The sequence below is a fragment of the Pomacea canaliculata genome, linkage group LG8 (genome assembly GCF_003073045.1).
Source record: "Pomacea canaliculata isolate SZHN2017 linkage group LG8, ASM307304v1, whole genome shotgun sequence".
NCBI classification, from domain to species: domain Eukaryota; kingdom Metazoa; phylum Mollusca; class Gastropoda; order Architaenioglossa; family Ampullariidae; genus Pomacea; species Pomacea canaliculata.
Window position 1 is genome coordinate 10,229,610 of NC_037597.1, and position 18,892 is coordinate 10,248,501.

Here is an 18,892-nt window from a genome sequence, read left to right on the forward strand (position 1 = left end):
AACAGCAACAAGAACAATAAAGGAGCACGTACTTACGCAAAATACGACACAAAAGACAATAAAGGGGAGAATTATGATAGTCGAATGGAGTGATAATACAACGGGGGCCTATAATCTGGTGTTGTTTCTTCACAGTTCAAGATGTCAATTTTAAATGGTTCAGATCTGTTCTACCTGATGCGAGCAGTCATATCATCAGGTATCGACATTATAAATTTACGTGTTCGTTCAGCGGACTCTTTGCTCAAAACCCGAAGAAATAAAGGTCTTTTTAATTTTTTTTTAAAGCAAGAAGATCCAATGAAAAGACCAAGGAAGAGCCAATATTTGGTACCAAGGCAGACCAAGGGTGCACCAAACTTGGCCGAATCTTGGTGTGTTTGCTGGGTTGTAGTCCCCACACCTAATCCAGACAAAATTAAGCAGCCCTTTCACTCAGGCATCTCTCCCTCTCTCTCACACACACACAAGGGCAAAAGTTTTTTTTCTTTGGACCCACACCCCTCCCCTCCTGGCCCCTATATCAAAAGAAACTTCCACTGAGATATAGGAGCATCACATCCAAACGACCATTTGCAGGCACACCCAAAACACACATCAGAACAAAACAGAGAAATCCCCTCAAGTTGTTTCCTACTTAATGAAACAAACAGGATAGTGCATTGATACGTTTAGGTTAATGTGAATGCCAATAGAGAGCTGGAAGTATATATTAATATATATTAACTATGCATATCATGACGTCACGGTTTTGAACCTCCTTCTGTGTAGTGATGTTTGTAGGCTTATGTCTCGAGGGCAGAATTTATGGGTATTCACCCAAATTTCTGCCAAACTTTAGCTTTACCCAATCATTAGAACAAATCTTGCACCCGACTATAGTCCTTTAAGAAAAATTTACATTGAGAGGTCATATAAGAACCTCGATCTGCTTGTGAGGTATTTTTGGCCAGATCTTGCAGCTGCTCAGATCACGAATAAGGATCCTCAATGTGGGAGGATAACCATATCGTGAATAGGCATGTCGTAATTGTTATCATTCTCATTCCAGTGAAGTATGTATAAGAGCATATTCTTCTCTGATTTCTTTTTGGGTAAGGGGTCGGGTGGGAGGTGACGCTTCTCGCTGTTCTCACATAGTTAAATGAACTCTCAACCCCTAGGATTGTAAGAGTGTTGATTGATATATAGGTCTTTGGCTGTGGTTGAATCGACCCGCCGCTGTGGTCGAATCAACTCGTGCGAGGTTGCATTCACATGTTCGAATAGACTAGCTTCTGAAAGCACTTTCTGTTTCAAAAATCAGCCAGCCAGTGTTGCAGGACAAAGTCTGCATCAACTGTTCAAATGAGGCAACGAAAGTGGAGTTCTTCTGTACGAAAAGTCTAAAAAATATATATCTATAGGAATGAAAAGATGGCGTCTGTCGAGAAAACAGACGAACGTTCGCCGCAACCAGTCATTGTGCATTTAGATATGCCTCAGGTACTCAGGTTCTATTTAATCGATACTTATCTTTAAGTCTCGCAATTTGAGAGAAAGCGATTAGAAGATTTATAAATTTTGCTTAAACTAACATTCTGATTTGGAATGCATCCACTATCCAGTATAATGATTGAGAAGATACTTATCGATAGAAAGGCTGTGATTTTTATTTTGTCTGTCGTGTTGAAACATTTGCATTTGTAACAAGTTTTTTTTTCTGTAAGACTGGAAATTAATGACTTAACATTAATTTGACAAATGCTGCGACTGGTTGCGGAAGGGGGCAGCACTCTTTTCACTAAAGGCTGATAGCTCCCGAAGTTTGTGTACGCCTGTCGCAAAGAAACTGTTTTAACATTACATTTACTAAAATTATTTTCATGAAGTAAACTCAGTAGATATATACACCTTCAGTGTAACTTTGCATTTTTCACACAGCTTAACACCCATTTATTCTTACATAATATTATTTAATGAATGATGAAATATTAAGTTTATATGTCGTATTTCTCCAGTCAGCGATAAAATATTTTAAAAACCCATTTCGAATATAAAACTCACTAATACTCCTTTTTATAGTCTTATTGATGGCCACTTTGAAAGAAATAAAATAATTTATTAAAGAGTAGGAGATCATAAGTACTGTCAGCCACTGATCAGAAAAGCTGCTGCTTTTTATGACAGAATATTGGACAGAAAGAGTGGTTAGAGTTGGTGCCACGCGCAGGTCATTGCTCTGGTTGTTTAAATTTCATTGATAATGAAAGAATATTTGGCAACTTTCACAAAAACCATTTTGACTCCACATAATTTTTTTTTAATCACTCCATCGAAGTAATGGCTGCAACATATGTTACTTGAACATTGGGAGACAATTTTCCACCTGATACCGCTCTGTCACTAGCATCAACATCATATATAGTGATTCAATATATGTGTTCAATGGCATCTTTTTTCAGTTTAAATTTTGTTTCAGGAAGGAGCAAACAATGATGAGATAAAAGAAGAAGCTCAAATAACTGAAGCAGACATTTTGAGCGATTGCAAGCCAGTCAGCACGCCAAATGTCAGTCAGGACAGTTTCCAACCTGAGACATTTCCGCTGAAGCCAGAGTCTGTATACAATATTGATGAAGAGACACGAATGGGACCTGACATAGAGTCAGGGAACGGAGGGATAGTTCAAAGCAGAACCAGGGAGAGGATGTGCAGGGAAAGTGATGTTTTGGCCAAGCCTAGCACTAAGATTATTCCAAATAATACACAACTGGATGGGATGGTCAGAAAAGAAATTCTGAAATTAGATGAGAACTGTGCTGGTGCTAGAATCAGTGTGCCTGTAACAAATGCAGATCTGCAGCCAGATAATTTGCTGGTCAAACATGGTCTGCCTGTTTTACCCCTAAACTCAAGCAGCATTTTAAAAAGTGAAGCTGACCTCTCTTCAGATTGTGTAGCAAAGTTTGCAGCAATTTCTCAAGAGCATGATAAGTATTTTGCTGATACTGAACAAAGCAGTGGGTCATTTACATTGTCTAAGCTTTCCATTCCTACTACGGCTGCTAGTGGAACAAACATATCCTTCTCTGCTCTCTCTTTCATTGCCTCAGAGTATGCCGGAAGTGAAAATTCATCATCTAGCCCATCAGAAACTGCCTCCGTGCAGGAAGAAGGTGTCCTACCAGAGAATGTATTGACTTCAGCATTTGAGACTGTAGAAAATCCACAGCCCATATCAGGACAGGAGATTCCAGCAGCACCCATGAAAATTTTGCAAGATGAACTTGGCACAGGAAGCATGTGTTTGGAAACTAGTGGTGAAAACTCAGGAACTGGTGGAATTAATGTGACTGAGATAGTGGCCTGCAGTAAAGTGTCAGGAGAAGAGGCAGTTGGTGAACAGGAACTGTCAGGCTTTGAAAAACGTGTGGATCTCATAAATACAGCCTCCTCTGCTCCGTACAAAACATCTGAAATGGATGATAAAGACTCCCACCCAGAACAGATGGATATAGAAGAAGGAAATTTAAATTTAGGCTCCACTGGAACTGCCGGAGAAGCCAACTTGTATCAAAATTTCAGCAGCCAGAAAACCCCCTCAGATTTTTCTCCAGACTCCAGACAGGTTGGGGTGCCAGAGGACTCTGTACTTAGTTTTCAAGGAGAATTTTATGACAGTGCAAGCATGAGCATCAGCATGCCTAGAGATCAGACAGAAAATGGCCAGAACACAAAAGTGTCCGGGGGCTTGATTCTGGGAGAAAGTGCAAGTAGTAGCTTTTTGTTGCCCACAGACAAATCCCTTCTAGAAGGAGATGATTCTCTGTTCAGTGCTGTTGAAGAATCATCACTAGATGGACAGCCTCGATCAAAGAGATCACGCCGAAGTAGCCTTAATAGTCGCACAGACTTGGATTCAAAATTAGAAGATGAAGAGGGGTAAGGGTTTATTTGTTCTTTTGTTTGCACTTTGGTCAATGACATTGAATGAGCAGAGAAAGAATAAGGCAGAGAAAGGATTTTGGGGAGGGAGAGAGAATGGGCACAGGTGTGTGTGGTGGATAGATTGAAGGAGGGAGGAAGACAGTGGGTGTGTGGATGAATTGAAAACTGCAGATTTATATTGATCAAAACAATAAACCCAGGAACAACATTTTCAGACTAAACATTTTAACAACTTGCTTAATTGAAATGTAATTTGTACTCTAAATTTTTTAACTTCCTGAAGTATTGAACTGTTTTAAAAATGAAAATAACTTGTTTGATTTACACATGTTTTTAAAGAATTAAAAAAAAGTGGAATAGACAATAACAAAATTACATCGACAGACTATTACTGATAAGTGATAATATTATTTCAGTTAAAACACACGTAGGGAACATTTATTTATTTAATTTTTATCAATGTCCAACTGCTTGTTCACATAAAATGCTCGCTTACCAACTAAGTCTTTACATCACAGCATGAGCATTGCGTTATTTAACCGCATCATCTGTTACCCTTAGTAATGCAGTGCACTTTTTTATTTTTTATTTTTATATGTACTTTGCAAAGTATGTAATTTCATGTAAACTTATTACTATACTACTGACACAAAAGTACATTTTTGTAATGAAACAAATGCAGCAATCTGAATTTGAAATTTATGGTACAGAGTGATTTTAGGTCTTGGTGATCCGCTGTATTTTTTTATTGTAGTAAAGTGATCAGTGGTCGAAATACTTTGAGAACCACTGGCATAGATGTTTATAGTGCAATCCTGGGACATGATGTGGGGAGGTGAGGTGAGGCAGTTGACATGGCTTGAGTAACTAGTTCCTTGTTATCATTAATTTAATTTGAAATATTAATGTTTATGGCTTGTACTGTAGAGTGCAAGGATTTCCAGCAGAGAAGGTTTTTGAGTACCAATGGCCACAGGATGGCGGTGAATGGTACCTTTTACAAGAACAGATCAGCGAGTACCTTGGAGTCAAATCTTTCAAGCGCAAGTACCCAGGTATTATCTTCCCCTGTTTTTTGCATTTTGGTCATGTTAAAACTATATTTCTTGATTAATTTTTTCTTCTTGATGGAGAAACAGTTCTGACTGGCCTTATTATAGGCTTTTCCACCCCTAGGGGAAGGTGGACATTTAATTCTGGCAATAAAAGCAAGTTAAAAGCAATCCTTTATCTTGCAGAATGTAGTCAAAACTAAGGCATGTGTGCTTGTAGACTGGATGATTTTAAACTTTAAAAAAAAAAAAGAGTTATCTTCTGTGTATGAAAAGTATAGCTAACTCAATAATTAGCATATGATAAAATGTATTGTAATAATATCATTTTCTAGGCATGTAAGCAAGCAGTCTTCTTCGTGTTCAGTGAAACATCAGTAGGGCTTATACTTGCAATACTAGTTAAGTAGCTTTCACATAGATTTAGCATGTCATCAAATTATTTATGCCTTTCGATAAAATCATTTATATCTGCTAAAAATTGCTGTTTTATTTTTTTTAATTTATGCAGATCTAATGAGGCGTACCTGTGATAAATTAGAGAAGGACTTTCTAAGGGAAAAAGGAGTTGTCACTGAGACACAAAGTGATCTTGGTGAGTGGCCATTTTGTGTGTGTATGAGTGTACATGGGCATGCATGCGAGAGAGATTGAGAGACGCTGCAACTGCCATCATGATTTGTTCATTTGTTCATGTACAGTCAATTTAGCAGGCATTTTATAAAATATCCTAATTTATTATTTTATTTTGCTTTGGGTCAGAAGCTCAGAAGCTGGAGAAGAGTTCGTTATTGCCTTGGTTTTTGCCATTGGGCACGTATATAGAAATACTATAAATATTTTAAAATCACATCATTTTAAAAGGTTATAAAATGTTACTCATATATTTTCCTTCTCCATATTCAACTATTTTAGGAACATTTTTCCTAAGTTCCCCTTCCTCACCACACATATTTAAGCAAAACATAGTTGGCATTATGTAAACTACTACATAACTTTCGGAAATATAATACATGTAGGGGTAATATCTGAGTTACAATCTGAGTGATTTAAAATGCACTTACCTCTCTAGGTACGGTGGCTTAATGAATGCTGTTAATATAGCTTCATAGAAATCTGCTAATTCTAATGTTTCTCATTTGAGATGAAAACATCATTGGTGTCCACACCTCAGTGGCTGACGCCTTTTATCTTTGAGGAGCTACCCAGGCAATTGTTTGAAGATGATCATTAAATGACAACTTGCAACATCTTATCATTAACAAGAAAATAGTTGGCACCACAAGGTGCCAGAGAGACAAATCTTTGTCTCATTTTAGCCCAGCATGGGGTGACAACTTTTGGTAATTGAGGACCACAGCTCAACCTCCTTTTATGTAAAATCAATACTATCACATTACAAAAATGATCCTTTGACCACATATTTGTCTTTCTTCATAAGGCCGTTTTTAAGAGTTTGTTAATTATTTTTTAACAGTTTTCTCTGCTTTTTCAGTTTGTGGAAACAAAAGGCCTTTGATTCACACTATGTGGTGGTGTTTATACCATATACCCAGTTTTGTTCATTGACAGTGTACATTGCTTCCAGATTTCAGAATACAGAACCACCATTTATTAATTTTATGATGTACTAAAAGGTTCTTTATTTTGGTATTATAAACACTTTGTTCTTAAAAGTTTCAAGGAAACCAAACATGGCTTTGAAGTACATTTTTAGTTTCTTTTGAATATATTTTGTTTAAAGACAAATCGTTTTACTTTATTACAATCCTGAATTGATAGTCTTCTGTTGATTTGTAGTTTTCGATTATTGAAACAAAAATGAATTATTGTGGACTTAAGTGCAAATAGTAATTTACATTTTTGCTGTTTTCTTGTTTTTAACATCTTGCATTCTGTGGAATAAAAATGGGGTTGACCTGTGCTGCAAACAATGTGGTCTCTCCATTGCCCATACCTTAAAGAGACCAGAACTGATGCATCTTGGCAGGAAGTCTGCCATAGAGACTGGTGGCATAGCTGTTGATTGGCCACCTTCGTGTCAGCGTGATGATTTGCTAAATCAACATTTTCGCCCATATGTGGTGAGGCCTTTTCGCTGGCTGAGCTACCATCAGCACAGTCCCTGAGGCAAGAGGTTCCCTGCCGAGTAGGACAGGGCTAATTAGTTGTCTGCCCTGTTCTCCCGCTGGTTAAGTTGTGGAGGCTGGTCCAGGGGTCTGAAAGTGGAGATGTCATGTAATTAAACATCTAGGTGGATCTGTTGTCATCCTGGTTGGGGGTTGTTGTGAAAGGACAGGTAAAAACTTCCTTTCTTGGCACTTGCTAAGGACACTGTGGAGATACGCCTTTCTCTTTGGAAGCCAGCTGTGTCACGATCTGGTGTTTGTGCATCTTTACACCACATGCTGAAGCAAACCTTATGGATGTTTTTGAATATGGATGTTTTTCTGCTGTCATCTTAAAGTAAGATGCATGCATTGTGTAAAGGAGATATAGTAGAATATTTCTTTTCTTTATCTGGTGCGTTATCAGATCAGTGGTCTCAGTTTATCAGCAATGACTGAACTGTTTACAAGGGGTATAGGGCTTATTCCATTCATCCACCAAGAGTGCTCATAGTGCTTACTGAACACCAAATGAGCATTCTACCATTTAATATCTAACCTGAATGCACAGAATGTTAAAGATATTGTGTATGTGGAAGAGGACGATGTCATTAGGTCTTTACAAGCAGTGGACACAGAAAAATTCCATTCATGTTCTTCTTTTGCAGATCAAGGTATAGGAGAAGTCCATGTGTCATTTACCAAAATTGACCACATGCCTTCAGTCAGACATTGATAATATGTATATTTTTAAAAAATAAAATCTCCCACAAAACATACAAGGCATGCCATTTAAAAACATGTAACTTGTTTTAGCATGATCCACTTGCTACTGATCTAGTTCAGTAACATCATTAACTGTTAAGTTGAAACAAAATAGATTATGACATTTTATTTATCCCCAGATATATTATTTGATATTATCCATGTTACATGATGACTATTTCATTAATAAATTCTTTTTAGCAAGGACTTTCAGACATATTTTGTGAGTGAATTGCTTTTTTTCTATGATGAACAGTTTTTAAAATGAGGGCTGTGGCTGGGGGGGTCATCTGTTTTTGTTAAAGGGCTGACAGCACTGAGGAGTGATGAAGTGTATGACCTAATGATGAAAGATTACCCTGAGAAGTATCATGTAAGTATGAGCTTCAGCATTATTAATGATTTTTTTTAATTTGAATAATTATTGATTGTTACTTTAGTTTGTGTGGTGTTTATCATTTTTGGGTTTTGTTTCTGGGTCTGATTTTTAGAACTTATTATAATGATTATGCTAGTTAAAATTTAATTATTTAATGGGACGTACTTAACCCTCTTAGTACAACATAAAAATAGCATTACGTAATAAACAATGGCGTATTTCTTAAGACATCAGAAGATGATGGTTGTTTTGCTGGTCTCAGGTAAAACATTAGACCAGGAAACACATTTTTGGAAAGAAGAAAACTTGAATTTTGCAATAAAAGTAATGAAAGTTGTCAACTTTCTCTCTGGTGACAGCAATAATCCAAGAAAATGAACAGTTTACTGTTCTTAGGTCATAAGAGCAGAGCCATGATTGTGGCCTGTTGTGCTAAGTTAAATGTGAGATTTGCCTGACATTAAGTCTACTATGTTAAGCATGCAGTTTTGCTGATGACAGAAAATTTTAGCAAATGCTGACAAAAATAAATACATCATTTGATATCATTTTCTTTTTAAATCTTGATCACCTTTTGGATAAAATAAATTATTTTGCAATAAAGATACAATTTTTTAAAATTTCATGGCACTATATATTACAGCAAAACAAATAGCCATACCAAGGTTCATACAAAAGAGAGAAACAAAAACAACAAAAAAATCAAAGAAACAGACAAACAGATAAGAATTTATTTGCTAGGTGGCATAACTCTAGGAATATGTCTAAATGATAGCCATCACCCTTGACAATCACCAATCGTACATTTGCTGAATGTCACTGTATGTACTGTTATACGTACACACCTGCGTAAGAAAAAGAGAGCTGTCCTTGAGTGTAAATGTGTGACTATGTTAATGTGGCCCATCCTCATGCAATCAGTTACTTGACACATCATCTAGGTCAGTAGGAAGAACAATGCTGTATGTCTTATGGTTATTGCATTTACAGCAAATCCACTGATTTATTTTGAAATGCTCATAATATTTTTGTTATTCTTAATATTTTGGTGTGAATTGGCTTACTATATCATGTCAAGGGCTCATTTATGGGCTTAACTCACAGACCAGTTATATTTTAAAATTTCTGCTGACAAGTATAACTGTTCATTTGCTTATTTGGATCCATATTTGTTTGGAAGGAATATGCAGCTGTTCTACATGAGCGAGAAAAACAGACAATTAGTGACAAACACAAGGAATATGAAGTAGTAAGTATTGTGACAAAACCAGTTACACTTCACATTACTTAAGGGTTAGAGATTCAGATACACAAGAAATAAAACTTTTCCCATTTATTTGCTTGCTATGTGAAAGCTGAACGATTCTGATGCTCATTGTTTCAGAAAAAGTAATTTACTGTCAAAAAATAGCTTTAAGAAATAAGTTGTGCATTCCAGTTAGAGAGTTTGTGTGTGTCCATCGGGTGTGAAAACCCTGTCACCTTTACATGTACTTTAATACTTGTGGATGGTTAGTCTCAACCTAAGCTGGAAAAAGCAAAATGGCAGACTACATGAAAAAGGCAGCAAAGTCAGCAGCAGAATATAACATCCACTTCCAGAGAGAACGCAGAGAAGAGCGAAAAGCTTACTTTGATCTTCAAACATTTGTAAGAAAACAATTTTCTTGTCATTCTACTTATTGAATTATAAGATATATGCAACTGGTGCTTGGTAGTATTACTGAAATGATAATCCTTTTTCCTTTGTGTATTTCTCAACCAGTGTTACTATTATTTGTGCTATATTTTATTGATTTAGAGCATTTCTAGACTTTTTCTCACTAATAATGAAGGTAGATAAGAGTTTCAAGGTGATGACAAACCATTATCTCAGAAACTAGACTCCTGAGACATAGTTATTTATTTAAACAGAGGGCACATTATGATGTTCAGCTTGTCTAGTAGTTCATATTATGTAGTGAGTCTTTGAGTCTGTCATATTTTCATAATTGTGATATCAAGTTGAGTAATGTAAGAAAATGTTTTATAAATGCATATTGCCTTCTACATTTTGAGTCAGGAAAGTCTCATATCGCTGGTTGCTTGTTAGTGAAAACAAAATAATAATAATATTATAATAATAATTGTTTATTTATAGAGTGTCTTATCTCACCGACAAAGGTGGATTCAAGGCATTTAAATACATAAAGTTGCACAAATTTACATTTATTGGTAAGCATCAAATACATCTTACAAATTCATTCACCCTTATACAAATCATATCTGATTTGGTTCCCATAGCACCAAAAAATAAAACATGCTACTGCAGCCAAAGCAAATATTGAGAGAACAAACACCCATTGGTACATGGAACACCTGAATATTACACCAGTGCAGAAAACAGCTCACCCATGAGCAAGAATGGCACCGGTGAGAAATAGTGGAATTGGAAGAGGTCAGATGGCCAGGATTTTGGGAAACAGCAACGGACCACAAACTGGTGTATAGTGGGGAAGACACCAGAAACAAACAAGCATGACGTGGGCTTCCTCATACATGGAGCTGTCCTTGCTCTATACCCATATCCAGCAGGCTGGTCTCCATGTATCTTTGCCAATCCCTTACAATGTCACCTTTGTCAGAATATATGCTCTGACATCCATGTATGGAGACAACAACATGAAAGAGTTTCTATAAAGAACTAGACAAGGAGGTACTAAGAAAGGACATCCTCGTATTTGATGGCTGGAATGCCAAGGCTGGCCCAGATGCCTGCCAGCAATAGGCAGGAACAATGGGTAAATTTGGCCTTGGTAAAACCAATGAGAGGTTTCAAACTCCTAGAGTCTGCACAGTCATCAACTCACCTTAGCTAACACCTTAAATCCCCACAAGAAATTGAGGCTGACCACTTGGCACTCACCAAATCCACAATCAGATCAACTTCATCCTGCTGCCTAGATGCTTCAGATATGGCATCAACAAGGCCAAAATGAGGACTCATCCAGGTATTGATAAAGGCAGCGACCATGACTGTTAATGAGCTTGAAGATGAAAGTGAAGTGCCACTCAAACATCCCCGAATTCCTGAATTTAATGATCCAGCAAGATCCAATCATTACAGAAGTCTTCAAGGCTATAGTTGGAGGTAAATTTGCTGCACTGAACTTGGTGGAATATGATGTCACTGGAAATGTGAAAGAGGTGCTACTGTCAACAGTCCAGGAAGTGCTAGGGTATAGAAGGAAGAAGAAATGACACTAAGGTCATGGATGATGGTGTAGATTTCTGTGACCAAAGGAGGGCCTTGAAGAGAGGAAAAGCAAACCTGAAGTAGCATCCAAATACAAAGAAGTGAATTGTGTGATCAGGAAATGAATGAAGGCAGCTAGGGAGAATGGATTGAGGGTCAATGCCAGACCATAGAGAATGGCATAGGTAACACCAAAAGGGAATGCTAACTACTAAAGACCCTCACAAAAATAGGTCAACACATTATCTCTGCCTTCAAAGACAGCGATGACCACTTTCTCTCAGAAAGTTTTGAGAAAACAGATAAGACTGAATATTGCAAAGACCAGTACAACTTCCAGCAAGGTAGATGCTATCATCCTTCAAAACAACTGGGCTGGAACAAGTGAACCTGCAGGACCTACCAATCCAAAGGGAATAGTTTAAAAAGGTGGTATGCAGTCTGAAGGGAGGAAAGTTGCCTGGCATTGGCAACATCCTAGCTCAAGCAGAATGGGGAAGAAGCAACAAAGCCCCTTACTGCTTTGTGCCAAAGAGTCTGGGAACACAAAGAGGATTGATGCATTCAGTAGTCATGCCCCTTCCAAAAACAAAAACCACCAACACAAAACTGTCAGAGCTACAGAACCATCAGCCTTATCTGCTGCCCAAGCAAAGTCCTTCTGAAGGTAATACAGAAATGCATCAGCACCACAGCTGAGGAAACTGCCAGCAGAAGAACAGGCTTGCTTCAGATCAAGTAGGAGTACAATTGAGCAGATCTTTAACTGTTGCATCCTGATAGAGAAAAGTCTTCAGGATTAACAGGACCTTTATCACAACTTTATAGACTTTAAAGAGGCTTTTGACAGAGTCTGGCATGAGTTGCTATGGCACGGGATGTGAAAATTCAATATCAAAGATGGTCTCATCCAAGTCATCAAAAAGCTGTATAATAGCTCAACAAGTGCAGTTTTGCTGGATAATCAAAAAGGAGCTTTGCTTCTTGAAAAACATCATTCACGAAACCTCGTGACCACCACACTTCCATTTCCATTGGTGGAAGGCCAATTTTCAACCTGTGCATTGTAGATGGCAACGATCTGATAGCAGACACTAACAAAGATCTAATGTGATTATACATGAACTTCCTCCATTTATTATCTTCCTGTTATTGGTCTTGGACACAGCTCCTTTAAGGTCTAATACAAGTCAGTATTGCTTAGAAAACAAGCCTCACTTCAGGTCATGGTTCCGTTTCTATATCTCCTGAAAGAGTAGGCTGATAATGATAACAACCAGCAGCAAATGTCGTGCATTCAAGGTCTAAGTCTTGCTGTGTATTGCCAAAGAGATTCTAGCAGGGTCAAACACATATACCCAAAATGTCCACAATCCTGAAATTTAAGCACTCTACAGGCATGTTTTCTGGGCACAACTGTGTTAAACAAGTTATCGTAAATTAATCTAAGTTTGAGAGGAAGAGAGAATAGTAGCAGAAGTTCTTACCACAAATAGAGGCACATCAGGTTAGTGAATATATATGTTAAAAGAATGCCTTAAGCACATAAAAGTTAAAATATAGGTAAATATCATCACATAACATTCACAAACTTACAAGTACACCACTGCTAAACCGCTAAACCATCACTTTATTTCTTTATGATGGCATTTGCATAATATAACAGAAGATCCATTTTGCAGTTGGTGCAGTATCCTGAAGGCAGATACAAGAAGCTTTTTCCAGAGCTGACAAAACCCAGTTCCTATCCTGCTGCTCTTATACCAGGCCAATTCCAGGAGTACTACTGCAGGTATTGTCTGTTTCCCTTTAATTCATGCTGTTTCTTGTTAGGAAACAGAATCTTATACTGATGGTACAGAAGCTAAAAAATAAAATGAATAACAATAAATCCAAGTCAATGAACCATCAGTTGAAAAGCATTTAGAGGAATGGTTGAATGTCTTGGAAGTACAATTAGCAAAGGCAGGAGGCACAAAAGATGACATTGTAATTCCATATATATATATAAAGCCTGGCCTGACTTGCCAAGATCATTGCTACTTTTTACTAGACTAGACACAGTCACCACCAGAACTAACTCCATCATAGAATGTGACCTATTACTTCTCAGAGTTAAAGGCTGTACCTGTCCACTTTCTTCTGGAAGAATCCTTTCTGAAGTAGTTTGACAGAGTTCTAAGTAAAATGCTGTGAGCAGTGACAAGACAACAGGTAGACTGTTGACTGCAACTGCAACCACTAGGGGAAAAAAGGAACCCCCAAGACAGACCTGAAAATATAACGCTATACAGGAGCTGAACTTTTCTTGTGTAGAAACAGCTTCCAAGATGGACAGCACTTGGTACCTAGAGCAGTGATAATGATTTTGTGCTGACCTTGGCTCAGTCATTTGGAAATGCTTGTAGTCTGAAAAACCTTTTAACAAAATATAACTACAAATTGATAGTGTGTGCTAATGGAAATGTAAACTTATCAGGTAAAAAATCTTCATTCTTTAAATTCTGCTTTATATTTAGCATGCATTTACAGAAATGTTTCATGGTTTTTCCAGGAAGCACGAAATGGGCAAAGAGTGTATTAGCAGCTTGGACAATTTTGATCTAATCAATGTTTTTCTTATTAATACTAGTTTAAGCAAAAAGATAAAAATATTGACAGTTAAGGTTGTGTACATGAATGTAAATGTCAACAATTAGGCCAGTTAGAAGCTTTTTGATATGTTAATAAAATTGTAAGAAAATGGCATTGCTGATAACCATTTTCTGCAAGAAAGGGTTATTGTTTTGTAAATAACATTTTCTTTTGCAGATCTACCTTATGTTTTGCTGTAGCTTATGTGTGCATGTTTTACATTTACAGCTATACAGGTGATGAGCTTCGGTACTTTCCACTGAACACAGCTCTTTATGATCCACCTAAGAAAATCAAGAATACACTTGCTCAGCCTTCTACCAGCGAGTCTTCATCTGATGATAATAGCGAGGTATAAGTTGGTTCATTTACAAAGATTTATTTATATAAGAACTTTAATAGGGATTACAATTTAAATAATAAAGCTAATGCTGAACAGACTTTTTTCTATAATGGTTGGAAAAGACTGTAGACAGAAAAGCAAAAGAAGAAAGTCAGCTATTTTGAAGCTTTTTGGATGAATTTATAGACAAATCTGCTAATGCACTACGTGTGATATACTTTTGTCCAAGTCCCTAGATGTTGCTGAGTCCAACTGAAGCCATTGTCTCCCAAAGTTTTAAAAAATGTCAATATAGGGGGGGAAGGAAGTCATAATAGTTCCTGAAGTAGCATTCACCTTCGGAGAAGATAAGGGATTGGGAAAGGTTAATAGACTATCTGAAAATTAAATAGTGCTTGACTCTTTTCAGGACAAGAGTGGGTCAACCTCTGAAGATGGCAGTCAGGACACAGGCAGCTGTGACTCTGATGGAGTGACAACTTCTCAGCACATGTCTTCAGCTCCAGCTACCCCAGCACCTCTTCCATCTATGCAGACACCAAGCAAAACGCCAGGCAAAAAGACAAATAAGAAAGTGACTAAAATTCGTACCAAGTGTAAGAAAAGTCTGGAATCTGAAGCTGTTGAACCCAGTGAAGCTTCTGAAGCTACAGCAGTTGTGACAGAGTCCACTCAAGTTCAGGTGTGTATATGCATGTGTGCTTGATAATAGGCTTCCGGACCCCAATTTTGGTATTCTTACCATATGATACCTAGCTTGTTACTTGTCATTGAACTGTCTTTATATGTGGAATGCAGGAGAAATATTATCTTTTTTCTAAAATTCTGCCTTCTGCAGTGACATGGTGTGGTTTTTTCATACCCTCTTCTTATTAATTTAGTCAACATGAATCAGAATTCATAAACAGGGAGAATGCAGTATTGCTCCTTTGCATGTCTTCAGTCATTTTTAAGCTGCCTTTTAACAAAACTCTGATTTCTCATTAAGAAGAAAAAAACATTTTCTTTTTATCACTTGTAATTACTCTGTGTTTACCAGATATTGGCACTAAATATTGTCAGACATTTTGAGCTACGTGTTTAGATCAGGTAAAAATAAACATCTTGTAATGTTGATATGGACCATGTGCTGGGACACAATATAGATTAAGAGTGACAAGTGTTAAATAAAAATGTGGGAGTAACATTAAAATGCAAACTCGCGTTCTATCTATATCAAATTAAGTGTTCAAGTTGATATAAAAATGTTTGCATAGCCACCATCCCATCAATGTTTTCAATTATATAAAAATGTCCATAAAGTAAAAGAAAAACTACATACAAAAAATTGCCATGATAGCCTGAAAATGTAAACAATTTGGCATTTGGGGTGAAGAAATAAGGTTGGAGTTCTCGTGATATAAAGTATAAGAAACCAAACATAAAAACTGGAAGTTTGTTATTGTTTTCACATGTCAGCAGTAGTTTTACATGCATAAAAACATGGTATTAATAATTAAGCCAAAACATTAAAATTAATTAAGCAGTTTATTGATAACAAGAATCAAGATAATACAGTAATCCCTCACCATATCGTGGTTCCATTATTGTGGCTTCACTGTCTCATGTTTCTAAAAAAAAAAAATCTAATTCTATATCATGGAGTTTTTGCCATATCATGGCATTTTGTGATATATAGGTATTTATATAATAGTTATGATTTTAATCATTCAAGTTGTAGTATACTTCACTGGTGAGTACCCACAGAGTATTTTATATGTTAAATTTACGTAGGTTTAACAGTGTAGAAAGTGTTTAAGAGCATATGAAGTGTTTTAAAGAGTGTGGGAAAGGTTAATAATATGGTTGGCAAAAGTTTATAGGAGTGTGGGAAGGGTTTATAAAGCCTTAAAAAACATATAAATAAAATTAATATAATGCTGCTACTTGGATTTTCACCTATCGCAGGGGTCTCTGGAATGTAACCCCTGTGATAGGTCAGGGATTACTGTATTAACTTATATACATTGTTGTTTTCTTGCCTACATATCGTTGATAAAACTGTCAATAATTTTATCAAGGTGTCTGCTAACCAACGATTTTAACTGGGTGTGTGAAAGCATCTTACATTTTATGACGTGGAAACACTGCCCAATCCAAGCTAATGGGTGTCAAGAGACCCACTGGCTTTATTAAAAATCACTTTTTACCCCAATTTCTCAATATGACTGCAGTAGTAACAAAGATGTGTGAAAAGTCAATTTACATGCTGTCTTGATATGCATTGCTGACACATTATGCTTCAGACAGAAGACAGAGACTCGTGCCGTATCTGTAAGAATGCTGTTTACCAGGGCAGGAATAAAAAGGTAGAAACCAAGATGATCAGATGCTCAGAGTGTGGAAAAATTGGTAAGCTGTGCAATGATTCTGTATTTGTTTCTGGATCCAATGCTTTATTTGCATCTGGCTCTGATATTGTATTTCTCTTTTTAGCTGAAGCAATTTACTATCAAATATAGGTAAATTCTTGATAAAATAAATTCTGATATAACAATTTTTTTCAATATCACATACTTAAAAAATTCAAGTCCAGTGTGAAACAAATTTCTGTTATAATGAACTTTTCTTGGGATGTCACAGACTGGGCATCTATGCTGTTGACAGTTCTTAAAGACCAGGAAAAAATAGTGCTCTAACCAGTTTCAAGGAAGTCATCTTTGTCATGCACATTAAATAGGTTTCATTTTGCATTCACTCTCAATCAGTTATGTGGAACATGCAGACCTTTTAAGAAAGGACTATTTATCACAGAGGGCAATTAGAAGCAGCTCTATATGGAAGTACAACAACAAAACAATACCACAACACATTCATATCCGCTTCACCAGATAGACTCATACAATCATGGTACAGGTTTACATATGATCTACATTCTTTCACACATAGTGTTCAGAAGTGGCACAACCATGAATTTAGTCTGGTTTTTTCTTAAATTAAGAGTTGAAGTAAGAAAATCATTAGGTATATAAATTAGAATGTTTCTAACCATTAAAGGGGCTAGGTAAGTGTAGGAAGTTAAATATCTCTTTGCTGGTAAATGAGATCTTTATTCTTGTCAGCACATCCAAGCTGCTTAGACTTGACAGAGAAAATGGTACAGGTAATCAGCACTTATCCATGGCAGTGTATGGAATGCAAAACCTGCGTGGAATGTACAGATCCCTATGACGAGGTGAGACTTCTCATAGAGTCAGTTTTAAAAAGAGTGTGCCTGAGTGTGTGAGAGAGATGTGACTCAGCTGTCCATAGTATCTTGTGCTGAGTTTTATCCAATCATTTAAAAAAAATTAGACTCCACTAGATCTTTAAATTTAGTCCTTTGGTATCTTGCATATATAGCAAAATGAGGATATTAATGTAAGAAAAGTTTTTCTGTGCTTTCACCTTTCCATAATCATAATTCAGGACACAAGATTTCTGGAAGTAGGTTATTTTCAAATGTTTATTTGGTCCCTGACTGTATCTGTTAACAAGAGAAAGGGCTGTTTTTCTGCAGGACAAAATGATGTTCTGCGACCGATGTGACCGAGGGTATCACACCTTTTGTGTGGGATTACGTTGTCTTCCCACAGGTCGATGGGAGTGTCGCAGTTGCAAGGGTACACCCGTTACACCTAAGTCAAGGTGCATAAATGCTATTCTTCCTCATCTTCCTCCCAACCCTCTACTTTACCTTTCTTTTTTACTGAATGATGTTTTCAAAAGGATTATGTTGAGGATTTGTGTTCATACCTGTTTATGCTGAAAATCCTTGCATCCTCCTATAATCAGTGATGATTAATTTACATTACTTGCCGTTTTCCTCCCCTTTTCAGGAGAGGTCGAGCAGTCCAAACATGAACATTGTTATTTGATGAGGAGGATATCAGATCTGGGAAATATAACGAATTAAAAAAAAAATTTAATACAAAGAAATAAAGATATACTGTGGAAACTGACATGTTCTGTGTGTTATTATTTTCAAATACAGTATTTCTTCCTCCCTTCTCTCTCCCTCGTCATGTTAATTGAAAACTAGTACTAATTGACGCAAGTTTTCCCAAGTTTTAATACTTGTTTGCCAGAATGGTCACAAAAAAAGTAAATCACAGAAATTTGTGATTTATTCAGACAAGCCATTTTATGTACCAAAAAAATCTACATGCAATAGCAGGATGGTTTATCTGTGGTAATATACATAATGGTATTTTGTACTACATTGCTAAACTTCAATAGAATGCATGAAAAAGCACTTTTAACAATGGTCCAAAATACATTGATGAAAGATAGTGATAAATACACTTAAAAAAAATTCTGTAACACTTGGATGAGTGTTACCCTGCAGAAGAGCTATACTACATGCAAAACTGCTGGAATATTGCACAAGTAATGGTAGCATTGAATACTATCAAGGCTGGATAAAAA

General features: G+C 36.7%; 1 protein-coding gene across 1 annotated transcript; it reads left to right on the top strand.

Annotated features, from left to right (window-relative positions):
• Positions 1-1,199: 1,199 nt before the first annotated feature.
• Positions 1,200-18,426, top strand: LOC112571366. The gene is made up of 15 exons (XM_025250319.1): positions 1,200-1,485; positions 2,462-3,924; positions 4,858-4,985; positions 5,494-5,577; positions 8,161-8,228; positions 9,415-9,487; positions 9,677-9,679; positions 9,763-9,884; positions 13,152-13,261; positions 14,332-14,455; positions 14,856-15,128; positions 16,732-16,837; positions 17,548-17,660; positions 17,985-18,112; positions 18,304-18,426. Exons 1-15 carry the CDS (start codon positions 1,417-1,419, stop codon positions 18,326-18,328), a joined length of 2,889 nt encoding a protein of 962 aa, XP_025106104.1. The 5' UTR covers positions 1,200-1,416; the 3' UTR covers positions 18,329-18,426.
• The last annotated feature ends 466 nt before the right edge of the window (positions 18,427-18,892 follow it).